This window comes from Pogoniulus pusillus, chromosome 16 (assembly GCF_015220805.1).
Source record: "Pogoniulus pusillus isolate bPogPus1 chromosome 16, bPogPus1.pri, whole genome shotgun sequence".
Taxonomy (NCBI): Eukaryota; Metazoa; Chordata; class Aves; order Piciformes; family Lybiidae; genus Pogoniulus; species Pogoniulus pusillus.
In genome coordinates this window covers 11,124,076-11,147,975 of record NC_087279.1, presented here as the reverse complement: position 1 = coordinate 11,147,975, position 23,900 = coordinate 11,124,076, and the positions used below count along the sequence as shown (strand labels likewise).

At 43.4% G+C, this 23,900-nt stretch overlaps 1 protein-coding gene across 2 annotated transcripts in view; it reads right to left on the bottom strand.

Moving 5' to 3' along the window:
• Positions 1–15,723, bottom strand: part of DCAF1 (DDB1 and CUL4 associated factor 1) — a 50,071-nt gene extending 34,348 nt beyond the window's left edge. The window contains exons 1-7 of one of the 2 annotated variants that reach the window (XM_064156486.1): positions 15,614–15,723; positions 10,455–10,572; positions 6,267–6,343; positions 5,471–5,544; positions 4,424–4,537; positions 2,524–2,661; positions 388–891 (exon numbers count right to left, since the gene is read on the bottom strand). In XM_064156486.1, the coding sequence (XP_064012556.1) occupies positions 388–891; positions 2,524–2,661; positions 4,424–4,537; positions 5,471–5,544; positions 6,267–6,343; positions 10,455–10,564 (1,017 nt within the window). In that variant the 5' untranslated portion in view covers positions 10,565–10,572; positions 15,614–15,723. The remainder of the gene's footprint in view (positions 1–387; positions 892–2,523; positions 2,662–4,423; positions 4,538–5,470; positions 5,545–6,266; positions 6,344–10,454; positions 10,573–15,613) is intronic. The other variant, XM_064156485.1, reaches the window with a different exon arrangement.
• Positions 15,724–23,900: the final 8,177 nt, after the last annotated feature.

Sequence of the window (23,900 nt, the reverse complement as noted above, 5' to 3'; positions counted from 1 at the left end):
AAGTTCATTATTCCTCAGACTTTTAATTGTGGAAGTCCATAACATCCCTCAGAGGAAACACTCCGCATTTCAAAGTGACTTGCCCTGTGTCACCAATTTAACTGAAACCACAAATAGAATTCCTAGTGCCATGTTCCAATTACTAGACCACACACCTGCTAGGTTCAGGTTTGAGTATTATATACCAAGTGATACTCAAATTAATGACTTCATCAATTTGAAAGCCATCAACAACTCAGGAAAGGTTACTGATCTTCTTCACACCAGGAAACATCAGGAAGCAATGTAACAGTTCTGCACATTGCTCCTCCTGAAACCACTCGGGTTTCTCAGGAGAATTCCAGTACTGAGAGTACCAAGTGCTTCCTCCCACCTTGATATGCTCACCTCTTGGTACTCCCCTAAGGGAGTCAGGTACTGAAGAATTAGCCTCTGCTCTATGGCAGGAGTCAAAGGGTAAAGTGTATAATTAGTGCCAATGACCCACGGGGACATTTCTGACCAGCTGCTGTTGGACAGTTCAACAAACATCCGCTCTTGTTCTGAAGCAGAGAAGCCCAGCTTTTGCTTGGCCTTCCGGAAGCCATCTCTTTCATGCTGTTTCCCTGATTTGCCTTTTCTCAGTCCCCCATCATCTAGCTTTGTAGCAGAGTTTACTCTGCTACTGGTCTTGTGACTTGAACCAAGATTAAAGGAGATCTCCATATCTCCAGAAACTTCCTCTTGCTCTCCATCTACCGCCATCTCCCCATAATCCATATCCACAGCCTCTTCATCCAGAGGCAGCAGAGGATCTGACGGCACTTTCCGAGGGCTGGGACGTTTGTTTTCTTGTTTCGTAGTCATTTCAGTGACCTGTAACTCTCGTAGTCGTCGAAGCACCAAAGCCACCTGTTTCAGAAGAGAAGCATGCATGAGAACAGACTTCTCACTTTGATCATGCAGCTCACATCAGTCATTCTTTTGTTCTTATCGTACAACCAACCCCACAGCATGAAGTGTCAAGTATGCTGTGGTGTACACCTGCCCAGAGAATTCATTGTGAAGCGAGTAAGAAAACTGCAATCCTTGTTGCTGCATTTACTTTCACTCTAAAATATCAGCGCCTAGCCTCCTGCATGACAAGAAAGTGTCTTTAAAGAGTTTAAGAGCAGATGAGTTATATCAGTGCCAATAGAAAATTGTATCAGCTTGTACCACCCTTCTACCATCTCCATCTAGCCTAAAATAAATGCAACATTCCCTTTCAAAACAGCAGCTTTGACAAACTGCAGTTCCACAAAACCTAAAGTCACACTTTTAGTTTTAAAGGCTCTACCTGTGAAAGAAATAGAATTCATTCATGCTTCAACATAGAATCACAGAATCAACCAGGTTGGAAGAGACCTCCAAGATCAGCCAGTCCAACCTATCACCCAGCCCTATCCAATCAGCTAGACCACGGCACTAAGTGCCTCATCCAATCTTTTCTTGAACACCTCCAGGGACGGCAATTCCACCATATCCCTGGGCAGCCCATTCCAATGGCAAATCACTCTCTCTGTGAAGAACTTCTTCCTAACATCCAGCCTATACCTTCCCTGGTGTGACTTGAGACTCTGTCCCCTTGTTCTGTTGCTGGTTGCCTGGGAGAAAAGACCGACCCCCACCTGGCTACAGCCTCCCTTCATGTAGTTGTAGACAGCAATGAGGTCTCCCCTGAGCCTGCTCTTCTCCAGGCTAAACAATCCCAGCTCTCTCAGACTATCCTCACAGGGCTGGTTCCATGCCTCTCACCAGCTTCGTTGCCCTTCTCTGGACACATTCCAGTATCTCAACATCTCTCTTGAACTGAGGAGCCCAGAACCAGACACAGTACTAAAGATGTGGCCTGACCAGTGCTGAGTACAGGGGCAGAATAACCTCCCTTGACTTGCTGGCCACACTGTTCCCGACACAGGCCAGGATGCCATTGGCTCTCCTGGGCACACTGTTGTACACACTGTACACCATCCTGACAGCCAAATTTGCCTATCCTACCTCTTTGCAAAAATAATCTAAATTGCTGATAAAGATCATAAAGAACCAACATCAAACTGATGAAGGTGAAAGCTTTAGAATAGAGGGGAATGAAATTTCATACTAAGTTGTCCCCATGTTGATTTAAGTTTCATTTCAAAATCCTTGGCCAGTGCATAAATCACGACAAGCAATAGTTACAGATAGAAAGCTTCTGAATTTTTTTTGCTTAAGTAAGCTGTATGAGAGACCCACTAAGAAGTAGGTGTTTTGACTCCTTGGGTTTCCATCAGCACTTCTGAAACAACTGGTATAATAGAATAATTATGCTGCATGTCCCAGCCTCAACACACAGAGTCAGGAAAGGATGGAAAGCATGAGCTACTGATTCCTACAGATATGACTACAACCACTGTAAGACCTATAAATTAACTCGTGAATAGGAGCTCCACACAAATTAAAAGAAACAAAAAAAAAAGTAAAGATATCTGCCCTCTAAAAAGGTAAAGTGACTGAGATCATTACCAATTGTGAGTTCTCGTCCCTGTAATTTGCAGCAATATCTTGGTTTTCCATAGCTCCTCCTAATAGTCCTGTTGCGTATGTCCTTAGTGGCTGATCAGCCTCTCGTGCCCACTTAAAGAGATTTTCAACTATGCCTTCCTAGAATGAAGAAAATACAAAAGCAATTCCAACAATTATCTTTGAGTTTTTACTTCTCAGGCCCAGAAAAAGCATCAATTCATAAAAACTCTCCCTATCTCTAAGTAATGACCTGAAAAGATTTCCTACCAGTCAGGTAATGAATCAAAACTGTCTGGAACCAAAAGAAATCAATCTAACATTTTAAGCTGCATAAAACTACTCCTAAGCATCAAATATCTGGAATCAAGATTTGCATACCCACGGACATCTTCTGAAGTGGCCAGTCAACCTACTACTTAGAAATGAGCAAAACACTGCATGTATAAATTGATGAGTAGAAACAAACAAGCCCAAAGTTCCTGTTAGTTTCACTAATGCAAATCCCCACAAATTTTACATAGAAGCCATTATGAACTTAACATAAAGTGAAACAAAATTTGGGTAACTTTCTTACATTTCACTACAACCTTACTAGGGCTACACTGAGAAAGTCACTTAAATAAGCAAGCAACCTAGTTTCAAAGAAACTCTGTACTGATGAATACTCATCACCCAACAATCAATTCTCAGCATAGTCAGAACTCCATAATGCTTGGAGAAAAGCCAAATATATGCTAGAATAACAATTTGTACATATCAAAATATCAATCTTTAATATGGTAATACTTTAACAGTAACAAAATCAACAGTGTTTGAAAACAGCCTAGCATAAAGCTTTGGTTAACAAGGCTGGATAAGTGTTAATTAAAACATAAAATCAATTTAAAAGACAATAGTTTAGAATGTAAGATTAATTTTTTTTTCTTCATGACTGGATTTCATAGCATCATCCCACACCACACTATTGTCACAGCAGGAATCTTGCACATCATCTGAATCACAGGTACAGTGCCATAAAAGATGAGTTAAAAGTATTAATGAAGACAGATACCTTTCAATAAGAACTCCAAGTTTTCAGATTTTTAAAGAGTTGCTTGTTATATATTTAAAGCAAGAAAAGTGCATTACGATTTAAGTACACTGAGGTCATTAAATCTGCTGTGATGTGGAATACTTTCATCTGCAGAGGGCTCACATATAGCCAGTGTCTCACAAAGGGAGACTATTCTTCTTTCCTTTTGTTATGCTTTAGAGTTCATAACTGTATTTCCAACAAAAAAGAAATCAATTTAGAACTTTTATATAAAGTACTACCTGATTTCCAAACTTCAGAATATTTTTTGCAGACGAGGAAGCTAACTCAGGACTGAAGTCAACTTTCTCCTCTCTGTGCATTCCTTCAGAAAACCACACTTGTAAACATACAGAAGTCTGATTCAGCTGTCCATCACAGTTCCAGATAATGCCCACAAAGCATACGGATTTTAGACTGCTTAGTTAAAGAATGACTTGCTTATCACTTAACTCTAATAAAGCTATTGCCCTTCTGTAGCTGGGGATTACTGGGCAAGACTCTTACAGCAAGTCCTCACCAGCTGCACCGCCTTCTCCATTCACTGGCCTACAAATCAAGTTTAGTATTTCCCAAAACATTACAGTAAGTTTCAGCTCCTCTGTTTGAATCAGTCCTGTAAACACCTTAAAAGCTGCAAAATAACGAAGACGTGATCAGCTGAACAAGCCAAAAATCAAAGAACCCCAAGCCATTAGCAAGATTGAATAGAATGTCTCCCAGAGACAGGATTTCAGTATGTCTTTTTACTGGTTTCTCATATGGGAAGGACTGTTGGGGGTACAGAAGACACCAAGCTTAGCAGCCAAGACTTAGTACAGATAATACCTTTTCCTGAAAGACAACAGCTGTTTCCAGTCCAGGCATGATATCCAAAAGAAGTCTGCAGGCAGCAGTGTTTAATGGAGGTTCTCTGCTTGTCATCACGTAAGCATTCACTAGCTAGAGAAGATCAGAAACAAAACTGGTTTGAAATTCAACTCTGACCAAAACCAGTGCAGTGAAAACCTTGTAGCTCCCACAGCAGCAAAACAGTAAGGTGAGAAACGTTAGTATGTAAGGCCTGGACCTCAAGATGACTAGCCTTGAACCTGCTCCCTTTGGTGTCTCAGAAGTTGAAACTATTTCTCAGAGAAACAGAATTCCTCTCTGATCCGCTGTTCACTGACTGTCTTGAACTGATTTGTAAAAACTAATGCCTAAAAATATTACAGTTCAGCAACAGCACAAACAGGAAAAGGTGTTTTTTTTTTAATAACAGAAAATCACACATTTTTATTGGCATCTGTTTGCAGCTTAAGACAGAAAGCTACATGCAGGCAATCTGTCAGAACCCTTATAGCAATGAGTACCGATATGGGTGCCTGCAGGGATATGAAAGTAACAAAAATTCTAGCTATTAACTCATGTTTCAGCACAGCAAAGCAAGAACAAAGCCAGACTCCTGCCTCCTAATTCTCTGGCTGAGCCTCTTAGAGCTGACATAGTCCTCTGTTCCTACAGGTGGTCCAGCATTTCCAAGAATTCAGAGACAAGACATTGGAGTTAGTGATGTTATTTCCCCTGAAGAAATTCATTATGCTTTTTAAATTTGTTGTAGAGGATCTACATTTTCTTTAAGAAATTCATAACATTTGAAAAGAACTAACTGAATCATTACTACACATTCCAGCACTCCTGAACAGCTTATGAACTCCCCTTTCCTTGAGTCACTCTAACAGTGGCAAATGAGTTGCATCAAAACTCGTTTATTAAAACACAACACCACACCACAACGGAAGAGATAGCTCCCAGACTAAAGTAAGTACTGAGGCTGACCAGCACAGGGTAAACAAAAACCTAATCTGGTGTCAGGAACTGAGAGAGCAAACCTACCGCGTTCATGAAATCATCATTCTTGAAAAGTATTCTCAGCAAGTGCCCAAGCATGCACTCTGGGTCCGCACGACCTGTGGCAGAAACAGGACACAAGGCTTATCCACCTACCTCAGGACAGCAAGATTAATACTGACTACTGATTCAAGCTGATTGTGGAATACTTTCACTAGCAGGACCTTTCTTAGAAGGAAAACTACTAAAAGAAATCACGAATTATTCAGAAAGTTAACATCTTTCTAGTAGGTATTACTTCCCTAGAATGTTGACTAGGCAAAGCACAGCACATTCTAGTAAGCCAAGAGTATTGGACAGTCAGCTCTCCAGACAGTGAAGATACAGATGACAGGCAAACTATTACAGTGATCTCCAAAATAAAAATAAAACCAAGTAAAAAACTCCAAGGGTAACAAGATAAAAAATTGTCACTGGCTGTATGTAACAAAAGCACTGCACTTGCTCAATAGCAAATTCAAGATAATCTGAGACAGTCTTCTCTGTCCATCTAACACCTACTTAACTGACATTAACTGCAACTTAATAACATGATCATATCCTGATCTCATAAATCAGCCTCTGAAACACTCTTCCAAAACTCAGGACCTCTAAATCTTGAAGCAAACATCAAAACTGCCAGATATCAGGATTCCAGAGCACAATTACCCAGTGTAAAAGCAGTATAAAACTTTGATCAGTAGTGGGCACATTCAAGCTAAAAACTGCTTACTCTTACATGTGAATTACCAGGTATTTGTTGTAACAGAGTTGGTGATGTCAGCCATTCAGAACATCTTACCTGGATGTCGGTCATCAAAGGGGTCTGGATCCCCTTTGCGGTACTCTTCAGTCTCTTTCTCAATCAGTTCAGACATTCTGCAGAAGGAACAATACCAAATGAGTAGAACTGAAAAGTTTTCTCCTAGTGCACAGCTCCTCACAACAGCCTGAATGTCCTACAAAACAACTCACCAACTTCCCTGTGAACAATGTTCAGTGCCACCAGGGCATTCTGGACAGTTCACAATAGAGGGGTGAGGAAAGAAACTTGCCTGTAATGTCTCTTCCCCTGCACTGCACTCTGAACCACCCTGAACTTGTATCATTATCCCAGCAAGACACACAAGTGTGACACTCTGGAAGGGCCAACACCTTTTATTTACTCATATTAAAGTCCTGATAATGTCCTACAACACATACTTACAGAAGCAGAGTAAATAAAGTAAATAAAAGTATTTAATAAAGTGTTGTGTAATCTCTATTCAGCTTATCCCTTTGGCTCCATTCCATCAAAGCTCAACTTTTTATCACATGTCACTTACCAAAATGGCTAAGACAAGGAAAAAACTCAACCAGTGCCCTAATCATATGCCTTCAAAATATATCAAATGTTCCTTTGTATGAAAGAAAAAAAAAAAGAAGGTTGCTTTCAAGCTCTGCCTTCTCCTAAATTGACAAGCAGCCTCAGCAGAAAGCAGAAACCCTATGCCCTAATTCATTTAGAATAAGCAGTGAAGGAATGAATTATTATTTTTATTTAAATAAAGTAAAAAAAGAGATATTATCTCACAGTCAAACAATAAAAATTCCACAGTCATACACCGGTCTTTTTCCATAAAATTCTCCATTAAGTAGCATAAATATTCGAAGTTTGAGATGAAAGAGCAGTATTCAAAACACGTTACCAAATAAAATCTTATTCCTTACTACAGAACCTCATTCCCTCATCTCTACTGAGGTCTGAAGTGGAGTGCAATTTGTGTGCACGACCTTAAACAAGGTCTTAACCCAGGGCAGTGATCTAGGCAGAGTTTATTACAAGGGAGGGAAAACTGCTGGAAGCCTATAGTAATCCTTGGAAAAATATTTGTCTTTTGCAGGGGATTTCCTTTTCAGAATGTCACTGATTTATACTGCTGTTAGTGTCCAGAAAATACGCTGTGCTCCCAGGGATAACCAGAAGCAAAAACATGTTTAAGTCCTGCCCCTGAGAGCTATGCTGACTTGCCAGTACGATAGAGGATAAAGTCATGAAGCCTGCCCAGACTGTAGGTACAGCAAATTAGCTCACTAGGAATGAGTGGAGAACTTCCTTGTGTGTCTCTGATTTGACAATTATCTTTCAGCAAACTGTTTATCCTGTGGGGTTCTAGTATTTACTTTCAGTAAGCCTGAACGTGAAGAGATGCAAATTGTGTCCCTTGCTAACAGGTGGCACAGCTTGAGCTCCCATGAATTTCTGGCAAAAGCAAGTTACTTCAATACTCCACTGCCAGCCCCTCAGGTTTTTGTTCTGCTGTTTTTCTATGAGAACTAATAGCTTGAGGGGTGCCAGATGACAGACAGCTGGGACAAATGGGAAGTTCAGTAGCTGCACCCCAGACTTATCAGGTCTTTTTAGGTGACAATCAGCATTTTGAGTAGGTGCCAGGAAGGCCAGACAAGCAGCATGGAAAGCGGATGTAACATTCTCATCAGTCCACCCTGTTTAGGGAGGCAGCCAAACTGCATGCCAGCTGAAGCTGCTGAGTGGTTTCAATGATGACAACATTATCACAGCCTAAACAGGCATGTCAATCACCAATTATGGAGTTTTATGAGACAATTAGCCACAACTGTTTAACCAAAATAAAAAAGCACTGCCTCTTTATAACTGACTTTCATAAAGAAAAATCAAGCTTGCTTTCAATGCCCTTCTTTTAACTGACGTTTACAGAGGTGGCTTGCACAGTGCCTTCGATGAATCTATCCATATCAACAGCTTTGTTATTTCTCAGTTGAAACACCAGGAGAGTCAAATTACTAACAAAGCTCACTCCTCCATCATAACATGTGGTACCATTTACAAAACTACTGAACTTTTATTCAGGTTTCAAGATTCCCTCATTCCTTTGGCAATATATTGGTTCTTTAGCCATTTCTAGGTTCGACTCAGGGGTAGGGCTTCTTTACCCACATTTTTTACTATATTTTTCTTCTCTTCACAACTGTCTTTGCAACCACTTTGTAAAGTTAGTTCTTCACTTTTACTTGCCACAAATTCAGACTACCTTAGGAATGCAGATGGAAGGGGCAGTGGTATACATAAGAGTATGTCAGCTCTGCAAGACACCCAGTGACCTAGATGACACAATATAAAGCAATCCTAATAATGCTCTATTTCGTCACTTGGCATTAATAATCAACCTGAGCCTTTTTAAAACAGACTGCAATGGCATAAGATACTCTCAGATCCCACACCACAATATGCTTGGTTTGTGCAGGTGAAGTTAAACTGTTGGTGTATTCTCTTTATGGAAGAGACTCTTGGGATGCAGTGAAGGGTTTGACTCCCACGATTTGCCAGAGTGGTTGAACATAACTTGTATCAGACTATGAAGCAGTGATCTCGCAGGGTCATTTCAATTTGTAGAAAGCCATAAAGCACCTGTTGTTTCCTGACATGCTTTCCAAGCAACTTCTTCAATTTATACCTCTGACATTCAACAGTCTGTATCCAGAAAACTAGCTCATCTGAAGTTACAATTCAGCTGCATCCTACAAGCACACTACTGCTGTTCTTATCCTCCTACTGCTGAAACACTCACTACTGCACTCTCAAGTATACTGCTTGGCATCACATTTCACAGACCCCCATCCACACAGGGAAGTCCTAAGCCATTTATCTTAGAAACTGGAAGGAAACAGAAAAACATCACTGACGAATAAGTGCAACCACAGCTTACTCTGCCTTAACAGTAAAACAATATGCAGGGGCATTCCCCTGACTCAGGACATCAGCTAGCAAAAGCTCCAGTTGGTGAGGATTCCTAGCATCTCTTCCAGCAAATTTCTTTAAACATATGCTGTATCTAAACCCTTTTGCTCCAAAAAGGCACATGGCATTCATTGACACCTGAAGCACTGTAAATCAAACTTCTGCCAGAACCAGAAGATCCCTTTGCTGCCTTGAATAAATCTGTATTATCTCAGTTAAAGCCAAAATACCCAAAGTTCCACCGTTCATAACCACTCTGCCTGCTGCACAGAAACCCTGGAGAACCAAAAGACGGTATTTAGACTTGTCTGGGCACAAATAACAGAAGCAACTCAAGGATCTGAGGAGGAGCAAGGAGTGCCAGCCTACTATGAACACAAGAAAATACATGTTTAATTCAAATGTGTTTAAATTCCTTAGAACATAGTAAATTTCTGCTGTTTATGCCTGCAAGAAAAAGCCTTGAAATAGCACATATGTTCCCTTCAAGACACAAATCAGACAATACAGATATATTATGAAACATGTCTTGGTGTAAGAAACCTACTGAAGTGTTAAGGATTGACTTTCTGCTGCTCATCTTCCTTCTCCATGCTGCTTTTTTAAAATGTAGTAAGGCCAGGAAAAGAGTTGTGCCCACTAAGTGAGGCACAGAGCCATGCAAAGAAGTTCTACTAGATTCCTGTTACTTCCATCCAGTGCCACCTTAGAATCTGTGCACTGACTCGTCTGACATAAACAGAAACTCAGACTGCTCTTAATGCACAAGTGCAGTCAGTCCCTCTGCATACACCAGGCATGAGGGGAAAATGGGTGAAATTTCTGTGAATCTGCAAAAGTACCATTCTACCCAAGGAAGGCCTGTTACCACAATCACAACCTCTATAATATCACTGTTCTAAGAACATTCCCTCAGCTTTTAACTTTGGTCAATGTTTTACAAGCTTCAGGTGAAGACACCAACATTCTTTCGTCTACTTAATGATTCTCCTGACTTCTGTTATTTCAGAGAACTCAGTTCCTGTTTTAGAGACAGTCTTTACACTACAAATTTCTTATTTAAAAAATGTATGTATTTAAATATCACACTTAAACTTCATCTTCCAGACCAAGAGAATTAATTACCAACAAGTAATCAGGTACCAAAAAACCTCAAGCAAAAACTTGGTAAAAGCTGCTGTCAATTACCTTTGGATACTTAGATTAAAGAATTTATTTAATAGACCTTACCGGGTGAGAATAGGAACCATGTCTTGCCCACTGCCATGTTCTTTCTCCCATTGCTCAAGCAAAGCAGTGAGCTCAGCCTTGGAGTCCACATGCCCAGATCCCGAAGTCATGGCTTAGCCTAAGGCAGAGATAACAAGGTAAATTTTTTTTTTTTGCTTGACTTGAATTATTTCAATAAATACAAGATTAAGAGTCATATGGAAGAGGCAAGTAAACAGCAAAAAGGAGTGAGAAACAAAAGATTAAGTGACAGAACACTGCGGAACTCCACTTTCAAATCTGGACGCTTGTTTTTGGTGCTTTGCCTGAAGGATAAAATACATGTGCACATTCTGCACACAAGTCTTGACTGGTGTCTGACAGCTCTGACCATGATGGGAAGTATGCACATCTACCCACAGCTCTGGGTGCTATTGAAGCTTTTTAAAATTCTACCTCAATTCCATGATCAGACCTGAGGTAGTCCTTTGCTCTTGCTCAGGGATTTAGTCGAGAAACAAGAAAGCCAGGGCAGCAAGATTACGATCAGTGTCACCATTCCAGTTTAACACTCTCCAGATAGCAGTGTAAGTGCCAAGAATCATATTAGCTTCACACTGCCAAGGAGGCAGAAGGTAGTGGCACTGAGCAGCTATGAGCTGAAAGTGCACCAAGAGAACAATAGTTGGGAAACGGAGCAGGTCATCGCATCAGGACTTGTTCAAGGTTTCCAAGAACAGGGTGGCTCTAGTAAGAAGGAAGAACGATCACAGGAGTGCTGGAGCAGTTACTTCAAGTTTGTCAGACTCTACTTGCAAGACAGCACTTGACAGAAGATTTATCTTCCCATCCTTAAAAGTGAAATCCCCTTACAGTACTGACTTGTTAAGGTACCATTTAATGAAGGGAACTATCACTCCAAATTCTGTTTAAGCCTCTAAATTTCCAGGTGTCTGTTTCTGTCAGTCTGATTAACATCTACTGAAGTGAACAAAACAAACAAGAACAAAATCTGTCTCCAAACGCTGTTGTGCCCCTAGTTTCAGACAGACAGACTGTGATGGCTGAGAAGAGCTGCAACTTCTGGAGGGAGGAAAATCTAATCTTAACTTACAAATTGATCTTGTACTGGGGGCAGGGACTGTGTTAGAAATCAAAACAAAATACATTCCTTCACATCCAAAAATGCAGAAAAAAATCCAGTGCATGTCCAATATCCATCAGGCACAAGATTAAATATTTATTTGCCATAACTGACCAAGAGAAAGAACTTTCCAAACCAAGGCTAAATGCAGGTATGTTTAAGACACACGTCACCTCCTGAAACACATATTCAGCAATCAAATAACAGACTATAAAGAGCCATAGGTCAGCGTAGATTACATAAGCTTCCATGACCCAAGTTAATTCTGAAAAACACTGCCATGTTTAACCCCTAATTAGATTAAAATCTCTTTTCACTCAGGGAATGGATGAGCTATCCTGTAACTCTACCTCCTGTCTCATAGGTGCTTCTGAACTTAATCTGTTGTGACTGGTTAGTTAAATAGGAAGACAAGAAATGAAGATCACTTGTCTGAAGAAGAAACTGCCAGAAACTGCACAAAAATCACTACCCAAAACCTACAGAAAAACAATCCTATGACTCCAAGACATCCAGCCTGAAGAACACCATTTTGATAAGTACTATATGGAGTAGAGCATATGCTAACAAAAAACCTACCTAAGCATAAAGAAAGATGATGTTTTCTAAATGACAAGTAATTATGATTTTATCAAGAGCATTCATTATTCATTCACCACGGAATTAGACTAAGAAATTTAATGCAAATGCATAAATCGCTTTGGAAAAAAACACTACCTAAAAGCAGGCAACAAAACATAATGAGATTGTACACACACCCCTAATGCCTTTGAAAAGGAAAACCATTCCCAGCTCGTAAAGCTCCATTCCCTTTTTCATTAACTGAAAACACTTGCCAGCAGCACTTCTGCGCTTTTAAATATCACAGATAAACATTCAGACAAACCTACTACCACCCCCAGAACACAAGTGCTGTAACAGTATGTGCATCCAACCATGTGAGACATTCCCACCTTCGTTAAATACCCAGGGGACACAGAACAAAGCACCTTGAGAACCCAGAGCTGGTAGGAGGCCTGTACAGTCTTCCCTGCAACCTGAAGAACAGTTTACTTCCCGCAACTATCATTAATTATTCCAGCTAGAAAATAAGAAAGGTCAAGCAAAACTTGCAACAGGTCAACAAAGTTCCAGTCAGGAAGACCACAGGAACTGCTCATGTTGCCCTTTGTGACACCTCACTTAAAGTACATTATGAGTCTAAATAACTGGTGCCAACAGACAACTTTCCTAAAATGAAGTTAAAACATAACGTTACCCTTTCTACAGGTACACAACCATAAAAAGATTTGCCAAGGCCTCTGATCTATTCCAAAGGTTTAGCCCTCAAACGAATCTCCACTATTCTACACGGTACTGCAAAGAGCAGCAACAACAAAAACTACCTTTTAAAAAGCAATGACTTCCACAATTCTCATATTAATGAATGTTAGCAGCAAAATATATAAGAATGGAATACTGTAGCAGGTGAATGACTTCTTAAATACAAAACCCAAAGCAATTCCTACTATGCTTCCCTTTTTTCAAGAATTCCATGTTAAATAGAAGTGCTCTGCCAAAATGACAAGGTCATCACCACTACAATCTGAAATGTCTGTCAGAAATACACTCAGCCTGCTGGAGAGGAAGGTCCATGAGAGCAACTCTCACTATTCCCTTGGACAAACTGGTGAAGAAATTTAATCTTAAGTTGCTCTCCAGGAATCAGTAGAAGAGGGAACAGCTATCTCATTGTGGATTTAAATCCATGGGGGCTTCTAATTTTCCAAGTTTTGAAAATCATGGCCTACTGCAGATTTCAGTTAGAATACTAAACAGGGTAAGAAATGGAAAGTTTTTTCCCAAGCACCATTGTTGTAAAAATACTATATTTAGAATTGATAGAATTGATATTAACAAAACATAAGGCACTTAAAAGATTTGATTCCAAAAGACTAATATCTACAATCTTTACTATCACCCACTGAGAATGCACATATGCATGCTCCAGCACACAGTGCTGCATAGAACTGCTTTAACATTAAACACTACTGCATGTCCCAATGTGGTGGCAAAGATTTTTTGAGTATTTTTCTGAGTTACCCATATACATCTGACAGAAAAGAGAAACCCAAAGCAGTATTCAGACATCAATGCCTAGAAGTACTCATGTTTTTGAAGTCTTGGGCATTGAGCCACCTTAGACACTTCTGAACAACAAAGAAGCACAAGACCCACTGAACTCCAGCTGAAATCCTCAGTAAGCACATGTAAGGTTCAAGCAGCTCAGCTTCACCCCTTTGAATGTCACACCAACTTCAGTACTACTACAGGTAGTTGTCTGTTCCAAATAAACTAACTCAAACAGATACACATTTTAAAGTGTGAAATCTCTCAGGTGAAAATAAATCTATTCACAAAATCTGAAAACCAACAATTTGGCCATTTGGGAAACAAGGGCAACATCCATACGTAAGCAATTTAAATGGAAAATAAAAGAGCCACATCACAAAACCAAAAATCATACCCTGGGGAAAAAAAATAATCCACTGTAATCAACTTTATGGAAAAACTGCAGATCAGATTCTGACGTGAAAAAGGAAATCACAAGATGATTTGCACATCCATACGTATAGAACCAACTCAAATTTTGTAACTATTGCAATCAAATTCAACATTGTTTCTAAATGTGACTCTAAGGATTGATGAGAACACAACACAGATGAGATGTAACAATGTATTATAAGTGAAAATCAGGAACTCCTGAATAGGAATCCAGTGGAATACGTAGCAAGCTGAGCAACGTCCTTCCCCATTTATGTTTTAACACCAAGAATTCCTTATCCAAAAACAACAACAAAAAAAAACCCTCCCTCTCATCGCAATTATTCTTTACACGGCTGAGATACCAGATAGCTATTTGCCATACGACCATGCCGAAGTATAAGGAACTTAACTGTTAACACTGAAGCTCACTTGTGGAAGAAAGTATGCCACCGAACAGCAAAATTTTCAGAGCCTACAGAGAATAGAACTGTGTTTGGGTATCAAACATGAAGGAAACTCTCGTTTGTTCAACTTCCCATTTTAACCTCTAACAAAACTTCAATTTGACTGTTACCACAGAACAAACTCCTAACGCTCCTTTAAATATTTGCTTGAAACTTCACCATCTTTTTACAATTAGATTATTTCTAAAGCAATGGGAAAAAGAAATCTCGGAATTTTTGCTTTTATGAAACAAACCTCGAACTACGGATTGATATATCAGGGCAAACGTAAAAAACAGGAACAAACTTCTACTATCTACAAAGGAAAGTAGGAACACAACGCTCGGTTTCAAAGCGAATTTCTCTTTACACGGCTGGGAAGCGCAACAAGAGGGCCCCTCCTCCCCGGTGGAGCACCGGAGCCGGCTCTAGCCGGGAAAGCTGCAGTTGATGACAGCTCTAACAGCTCTAGAGGGTCTCTAAGCCGGCAACACGCCCCCAGCGTGCCGGCGCCCGTCGCGGCGAGCCTTGTGAGAGCAGAGCGTTCGCCGGGCCCCGACCGCCAGCACTGCCCATTCGAAAGGAGGATTTAAAGGTTAGTACAGGGGATGAGCGTCCCCAGTGCCCAAAAGCCTAGCTTGCCCTCCCGAGCAGGCCCAGCCGCGGGGCACTCAGCAGGCCCTGGCGCAAGAGGAAAAGCCCCGGAGGAGGGGGCGGGCTGGCCGGCCGGTGCGGACCGAGGCGGGCGGGGCCGGCGCGGTGCAGGCCCGCCCCTCCGCCGGCAGCCTGACAGGCCGAGGGGCACAGGAGGAAAAGAGGCGAGGCACAGAGCCCCGCCAGGCCCTCGCCGCCCACCGTCCCCGACTCCTGTGGCGCTCCCGAGGGCGCCCCCTAGTGTGGGGGCGGGGCGCGCAGCCCAACCCGCTCCCCGCCAGCAGCTCCCTCGGGCCTGAGGCGATTCCCTCCACCCTATCCGGCGTGAAGGCCTCGGCCGCCAGCCGGCCCGGCCCAGAGGGAAGCGCGGCGCCAGCACGGCGCGGCCCGCACCCCTGTCCGGCGCCTCATACCTGCCCAATGCCCGCTGGGTCGCCGCCGCTGCCCCCGGCCGCTGCGCTCGGCCCCGCACACCCGCGGCGGCCGCGACTGCTCTGGCGGGCACACACTTTGCGCGTCACTGCGCTGGTCGCGTCACCGCGCGGGGCGCAGCGCGAGCGGCAGGGCGGGCAGGGGAGGGGGCGGTCTCCAGGGCCTCGCGCGAGGCCTCACGGGAAACGGAGTTCGCCGCGGCTGCCCTCTGCGCATGCGCTGGCCAGGAACGGCGCCGCCGAGCACGCTGGGAGTTGTAGGCCTCCGGAAGCGCCGCCATGGCGCCCTCCAGCTGCGGCAGCCGAGCCCCCCGCGGCTGCGGGCGGTCACAGCCGAAAGGGCGTTTTCCCCTGAGAAAGGCGAGGCTGTTTACTTTTTCGGGATCACTGAGCAGCAGCTGCCGACTCTGATACCCGTGTGTGTACCCCGATAGCACCATGACGATGGGCACGCCGTCATCCTGTCCTTCAGCTCCAACAGCCACGGCAAGCACTGTCACTATCTCTGTATTTTTCGTCCTTTCTCACTTTATTGTGGACCTGCTCAACCTTACCTCTAGATGGACAGTGAGGTGGTACAGTCAGAGGGTACCTTGAAATGCTGAGCTGAAGAGCATACCTGCCGTCACTTCCTCATCAGTGGTTCTTCCTCAGCTGTAAGACAGAACATCGTTCTGTTTCTTCCCAGTTAGACAGCGACCATCTCTGACAATAGAGGTCAAACCCCACAGCAGTGCCCAACCTGTGCTCTGGACCACGCCAAACAGCAAAAAGCAGTAACTGGACTGAAGCATTTCTCAGCCTATCCTAGGCCTCTAGCATAAGATCCTCTTCCCATATCTCCACCCTTCCTCCTAGATGCCAGAGATCATCCTCTTCCCAGTTCTCTCATCTAACACCCTCCAGGAGAAGCTACGTGTATGCATGCAATGAGGGAGAGTCTGCATGCAGAGAAATGCTCAGCGTTTCGTAGTCCCATCGCTGATTTCCACATGAAAAAACTCTTCCATTCCTCACTGATCTTTTCCCTTGTCTGTTGGCTCCACGGTGTGAGTGGCTCTTCAGGCAGCACTGTCTGTTTTTACAGTGGTAACGAGTTGTTGTTCTGCACTGTCCCTTGTACCTGTGGTAGTAAGTTACCCATGGAGATAATCTGTGTAATTTCAGCAAGGTTACTATTTGTGAGGGGGAGGACAGGTACACTTTTCACCCACGCCCTCACGGCTGCTCAGATGATCAAAGCTAAGAGGCCTCCCTCACCATTATTCTCCAGGGAAGAGCAGCACAGCCACACTTTCTCCCCCTGCAAGGCTATGCTAGTGTGAAGCAGGATAGAATGTTTTGGTGAGAAGAACTAGATTGCAGGCTGTGGAAAGAAAACAATGGTGATGTCTACTTCGCTCCCAGTCTTGCTGAGATGTGTAGGAACAAGAAATAAAATCATTAGATAGTCACACTCAGCACGTCACTCGCACTCCAGCTGCCGGCTGATCTGCACCTCTCTAACCTCACCCTCCTTTTTGGGCTAGCCCACTTTGCTTCCTAAACTCTTGGCCAAACCCCTATTCTTCTTTGGGACTGGGGTAAGGATGAGAGGGGTAGGGGGAAGGTGAAGGGGTGGTTGAGAGCCCCTCCTGGGGACTCAGGTTTCTGGGAGGGGAGTTGTGTTTCTGTATTACCTTTTTACCTTGTCTATTTCTGTCTATAACTGTATATGCTGTAAGTATCTGCTTGTACACTGTGCTAGCTGTAAATATAAGCTTCATTCATATTTCCAGAGCCGGCTGAGTCTAGTCTGGGTGATTTCTAAAGTGTGTGGGGACGGGGGACACCCAAACCATCACAAAGGCACCTAGCAGCCTCTGGAATAGCCTCAGGGCTGCTCAGGAGGAGGCTGCAGAGGTCACCACTCGCATCTCATCACTGAAGTTCACACGGCTAAGACAAAGTTTCCTGTTCCTGCCACATCTGTGGTGCACTAGAGACAGTCACTTCTCAGAGAATGTGAGGTTCAGGCCCCAGGCACATGTAAGCAAGTAAGGAGGCTTTAAGCCTGCTGCTGCATTGCAAGAGCCTGGTATGTTACTGGAATAGGACAGCCTGAAGCCAACATCTGGCAGGTCTGCCACTGCCTCCTATGCAAGCTGTCTGAAGTGCTCAGATCACCACCTCCAGGCCTCAGGAGGTTATTTGGTAAGAACTCGATCTAACATCCTTGTTCCCACAGGGCAGGTGAGGGTCCTGCTGGTTCACTTGGTAGGACCAAGGCAGTATGAACTCTCCTTTAATTTGGCTTTACTTTAAAAGCAATGAAACCCCAGCTTGCTCTGCAGTCCTCTAGTAATTGCTCAGGTACTAGCAGAAGTTCTTCTCTTACAGGAATGAAAGGATGAAAATTTAGTAACAGAAAACATGGTCCTCTCCTCTTGGGAAGGCTTTATAAGTACTGGCACTATTCCCAGCTGAGATGCTTGCTGCCTTCAGTGTCCCCTTCTTACACTGCAACCCCTCTCCCAGGTATGGATCCTGCTACAGCATTTAGAGTACTTGACCATGAAGTCTTGGTTAACTACCAGATAACAACTGCAGCAGCGAGACTCCTGCAGCAGGAAACTCCCTGAACACTGGATGTAGTGAGCAAGCCCCCACCTCACACTGCCACTTTGCTTCAGTAATGTGATTGAAGAAAAGAAGGGGACAAAAAAGGGAAAAAAACCCCAAGAAATACAAATCATCAGTGTTGATTGCAGAGCAATAAAAACAAGAGAACAGCAGTAAGTTTGGACCTCTTGCTCTCTGGGCTCTTGTGACTGAGTGAAGCCTGTGGTGTGCAAGGAGGGGAGGGTTATCTCTGCATGTTCACCTCCATGCTGTCCCCAGCCAGAAAGACAACAAACTCACATAGGATCATCAGCTGATAGTGACAACAACTTATGGCTTAAAGCTGAATCAAAGCTTGACCTCACTTGAACTAAATGCTCAATTCTCCCCATTGCAGTCATATCCCAGATCACCTTGCAATGCTGTATAAGACCAGCCATTTACCAGGACAGGATAAACCCATTCAGTGAGCTCTAATAAGCTCCTGGACATAAGACCAATTTATTATGGAATCAGAGAAGGAATGACATTCTTTAGAGAAGCCAGGAAGACCTAAGCTGTGTTTCTAAAGAATGTCTGGAGTACAGCTGAGTGGAAGTATGTGGCTGGAAATACGTGGCTGGGATGCCTCATCCACTCAGCTGCTGGCAAAGACAGAACCCCTCATCCAGGTTCACCTTCCTTCCTGAACAGACCTTTGCTTTGGCAATGAGAAAATACTTTGTGATCAGGAAGCTTGCAGCATTCAGATTCCTCATTGTGACTGCACTGCAATAGGAAGGACCCTTAAAGCTTTCTACCTCCAACACTAATCTACACTGATAAAGTTTATTGACTTCCTAAACCTCACCTTCTATTAATTGCCCCATCTGCTTGTGTGAGTCAGTTTGCTCATCACCATGTTTCTACTTGCAGTTGAGTTTCTGTTGTAGAGTAGTTACTGCCTTAGCAGCTACCAACCTCTGCAGCATAATTTTGCTGCATGACTCATAGTAGGTGAGTAGTAAGTCCAGTAACAGAGTTCAGTCTCTTTTCAGCTCTTCTGTTTATCACGCTGCTGCAGCAACTGCACACAGAACCTAGCTGGATCCCCTGCCAGCATCTAGGGAAGGGTACAATGCCAGGAACTGAACCTTTGGAAGGGTCTGAACCTGCCCTGTTAAGATGCTTGTAAACTGAAGGTTGTTTCTGTAGAACTCCCATGCCCCAGGGGACTGCAGAAACTGGGCAGGAGGTCAGACGTCTGGGGAGCTGCACCTGGGAAGAGAGGACATTTTCTAGGAGTACAGTGAAGATCAGTCTGCCTGTGCACTGATTAGGCTGTGATGCACTTCTCTGCAGAGTGCTTTCTTCCCTCCCACCCTGCTGGTCTCCTGCAGTGCCTATGGGTGTCTGGGGAGCAAGAAGCAGGCACAAAGCTCTCCCAGGAAGGCCTTGGTACCATCTATCTCTCTTCCAGCCTCGATCTGCCCAAATAGTTCACAAGTTGTTTGATGAGGTGTGATGCAGTACCGTGGTATCTAATGTTTGCAGTGAGATCCCTCAAGCCTCAGAGGCTTTAAACACTGTCTAGACTCCCCAGTAGCACTTGTTTGCCGTGTATATAACACTAAATTTTCACAGATTGTGCAAAAGTCCTGCTTGATTGCTGAGATTGTCACCATGGGTGACATGGTTGACCTGCAAGCCAGCAGCTAGCACATCAGCAAAGGGTCTGCTCCTTTTTCTTGCCTATGTCTCAGAGAAGGGAGGTACTACTGGAGCAAAGTGGGAAAAGAGACAGAAATTCGGAGCAAGCAGGGGGAAACTGTGCAGCTCCAGAACAGACTGAGCAGAAGGGCTGCAGGCATTACCGCAGGTTACTTGCTCTCCAATGATTGATGGCAAATAGGGCCAAAATAAGTCCACTCGGTGCCCACGATAAATTACGGTCGACAAGGAAATACTCCAATCACTAGATGGCACACCAGGATCATCACACCAGACCAGCATCCTCTCGGGAGCAGAGGAAAGCAAGCAAAATAGCCCAAAGCATAAAGTAACAAGCAATCACCCGATGCCGATGTGCTTAGAAAGGGCCATTTCTGTGCATAAACGTAGGGTAAAACCAGTCAACAACTAGGTGGAGAAATCAAATGTTAAAGTGTAGACAAGATTTGCTCATTCATTCAAATTCTGCCAGTGCTCCTTTGCTATTTCTGAGTGACAGAGGGCAGGGTTGAGGAGACCCACTCATGGAAGAGCTCAAATAAGCAAAGCACAGTAGTCACCTTAGTAAATAGAGTTACAACCTCTTCTGGGAGCTAAGCCTGCCCCTGCATGTGGAGAGAGCATTTGGGTTTTCCTTCCATAAGAAAAGGCCAAAGTGCAAAGAGAAATTTCTTGCAGCAGATAAAACTTCTCTGCTTCCTGAGCAGAGACAGAGTAAGGGACATTGGCATCAGCCTGGCATTGCCTACTGCAAAATGAGTTCAAGGGTGGTCAATTGTGGAGAGAGAAATAGTGATAGGAGAGTGACAGCATCATTTCTGGGGCAGGTTTTCTTCTAGGCTGGAGCTAACACAGCAGCACAAGGTAAAAAGGATAAGGTATTTATGAGGATAGGCTAGGGAGGAAGTTACATTTTGGCAGAGGCTCAGCTACCATTGTGCATTGTTTAACTACAGCAGAAGCAATTCAGTCTTGAAAGCATCAAGGACCGTATCACGGCCAACTAAGCTATCTCTTCTGGACGCTCATGGGGTCTGCAGGACTTGCTGTCAGGCAGAGAATGCACCTCAGGCTCTCCAAGCATTTGCAGGAATTCAGTAGTGCAGACACAGGCTCACCAGCCAGCTCCCCTCAAGCAATGATTTAGCTGAGAATTTGGCCCAGACTGAAGAGAGAAGCCAGATCTATATCTAGGAACAGAGAAGAGCAGAAGAATGTAGTTCATCTGCTCACATACTAATGAGAACGTGAGCAGACAAATAGCTGTCTTCCAAACAGGCCAGTGCCAAAACTCTCCATTCAGACACTGAGTCTGATGCCAAGAGCACATAACTCTGCCTAGCTGAGCATCTGAATGACAGCACATCTGTGTTCACTAGCTAAACATCAACAAGAAAGTTAAATGATACAAAGCGATCATTGTTGTGTGAAGCAGAGGATCATGCACTGGCACAAACCTCTTGTTTTCCAGTTTCATGACACCTAAATCCTGACCACACCACAGTAATGCTGCACAGTAGCGAGCACTGGGCAGAACCTTGCTCAGAGCTTTATGCTCAGCTTCTCACAGGTGTCTGGCAGCTCCACTTCTCCTCTCTCCCAAATCATTGTGAAGTGGAGCCATTGATGCATCCTGTATGGGCTGTGTCTTACCCAGGAGGAATGCAGCCATGATCCAGCAAATGGGAACAAGCCTTTGGGAGAGTGAAAGTGCACAGATAAGCCATGTACACTGGGAGAGCATGGAAAAAGCAGGGGGTAGCAAATAAGCACAGAGTGGCATGGCAATGAGGCATCATTTCCTGACTGAAGTTATTCCTCTAAGTGGGAGTGAGTTAAAAGTTCATTTCAGGCACTACACAAAATCTCTTGCTAGTTTTCATGGCTTAACAAGGGTTTTCCTTTTTCATCTGTTTTGTTACTCTAGGAAACTGCTACTCAACCAGCAAAAAACCCTCTTCATACAGGAGGAAGCAAGTAAAGATTATGCACAACATGCTGTGAAATGCCTGAAAGAGACACATGGGGAATATAAACATATTCCTCCTAATGTTTTGCAGCAACAAGAATCTTAAGATTACTTGTAACAACAGCAGCTTTAAAAGACAAAGACTAAACAAACCAGGAAAAAAGTATGGTTTTAAGACAGCTATCCTGTCTTAAATAGGAGAGAGGGATTTATTTTTTGTGCTGATTTTAAAGACATCAGACCTTAAACACAGGTTATATATCTGTTCTCTTCATTACTTCTCTCTATAGGAATTAACTGGGCCAAGTGTCTGTCTGTGACAGTTTTGATGTATGGGGAAACAATAAGCAAATGGATGAAGGTAGCCTATAACAATTACAGGCACTGCAGATATGTACAAACATGTTAATTTTGGATTCATTAATTGGTTTATCTCTGATAGATTCCATCAAGGGTCTTAGTAACAACTGTGTGATGTTTGCCATATGTAGCACTTCCAGCTGTAATCCTAATTTGTACTTTGACAGCGGTGGTCGTTACAGCTTTCAAAGCTCTGCAGATGTCAGCTCTGAGCAGCCATGTGCCACTGCAATTAGTAGTGAGACATCTGGACCACTGTGAAGTCTGAACAATCACTCACATTCATCCACACCGAGGAAAAAGCTCTGAAGCTGCCCTAGCAGTATAAAGTATTTAACAGCTTTTGTCATGAGAAAAATCACCAACTGAAATGAGGTAATGCAGAGTTGAGAAGAGAGACAGGCTGCAGAAGCTTGTGTTGGGATTTACTTAAGACACTTGCCCCGAAGTTTTCCTTTGCCATGAGACAGTTCATGGAAACAGTCTGTCCAAAAGCATGACTTCCTCTGGCAACACCTCACTTTGTGTTACCCTAACCCCAAATGGCCCCTGCAGCCCCAGAAACACTCCAGGAAAGGCACATTTCAAGATGTCTTACTGAAAACCTGGATAGCACCAAGCCCATGTACCTTGGACATGCAGGCAGGCCTTGCTGCTTGATGTTAATGGTGCAGATGCAGACCTCCGTTGTCAAAGATGACGTCACAAAGTGCAGCTTCTACTGCTGAGCTCAGCAGCACTGGCTGAAGGGCTCTTAGCCTCCCCCTTCCACTCATTGCCTTGTGCAGACAGCAGCATCTCTCCTTCCATGTGCTTCATAGCCCTAGTCAGTGGGGAGGGAACACCCTTTCATAAATATCTTTGTACAAATGAAACAGAAGCACCCTGATGATAGGCAAGAAGGGAAAGGGGAAAAATATTAATTTTAAAGAATTAAATCTGGTGCCAACCTACAAAAGAGAAAAATCCCAGTGCCTCCCAGGACACAGTGCACTGTTAGCAGCTGCAGAGGCTTACTCATGGGCTTTGCTCTCCAAGGAGCTCTGTTTGTGAACATTTAGTTGCATTTATAGGAGTGCAAGATTTGTTATATAGCAGTCTATTCCTTTTGGGATGCAGATAAGTGTTGAGAGACACATCCCCGTCCTTATTCTAAACCCAAAATTGCTAAATGATAACCAGAAAAAACATCTGAATGTCTTCTCTACTTCTGAGGCTAGTCTTGGGAGCAGTTTGGATGTCTAGGAATGCCCACAAATGATAAGAAGTGGGTGATACAAAGCTCTGTGTTACCATTCCAGCTGAATACCCGACACACTCCCTGTAATACACTCACTTTGCTCTGCAATGGAAGAGTTTTCTGAGAAAGACACAGTTGTACCTCTTCTGGACACAAAGGAACAACAAACTATAAAAATACTGTACTTCTAAGTGTGTATCATTCAGAGGCATGCAACTTGACTTGCAACTATACTGCAGGTTATATTTGCATGGCAACCCTCAAAGCCACCAAATTATGTAATCTGAAAAGTGGTATGTTACTCCAGGCCTAATTACTATCTCTCAGGGGTGTGTATGTGTCTACCTGCTGCAATGCAATTGCTAAATTGTGATAAAATGCAACTGAGT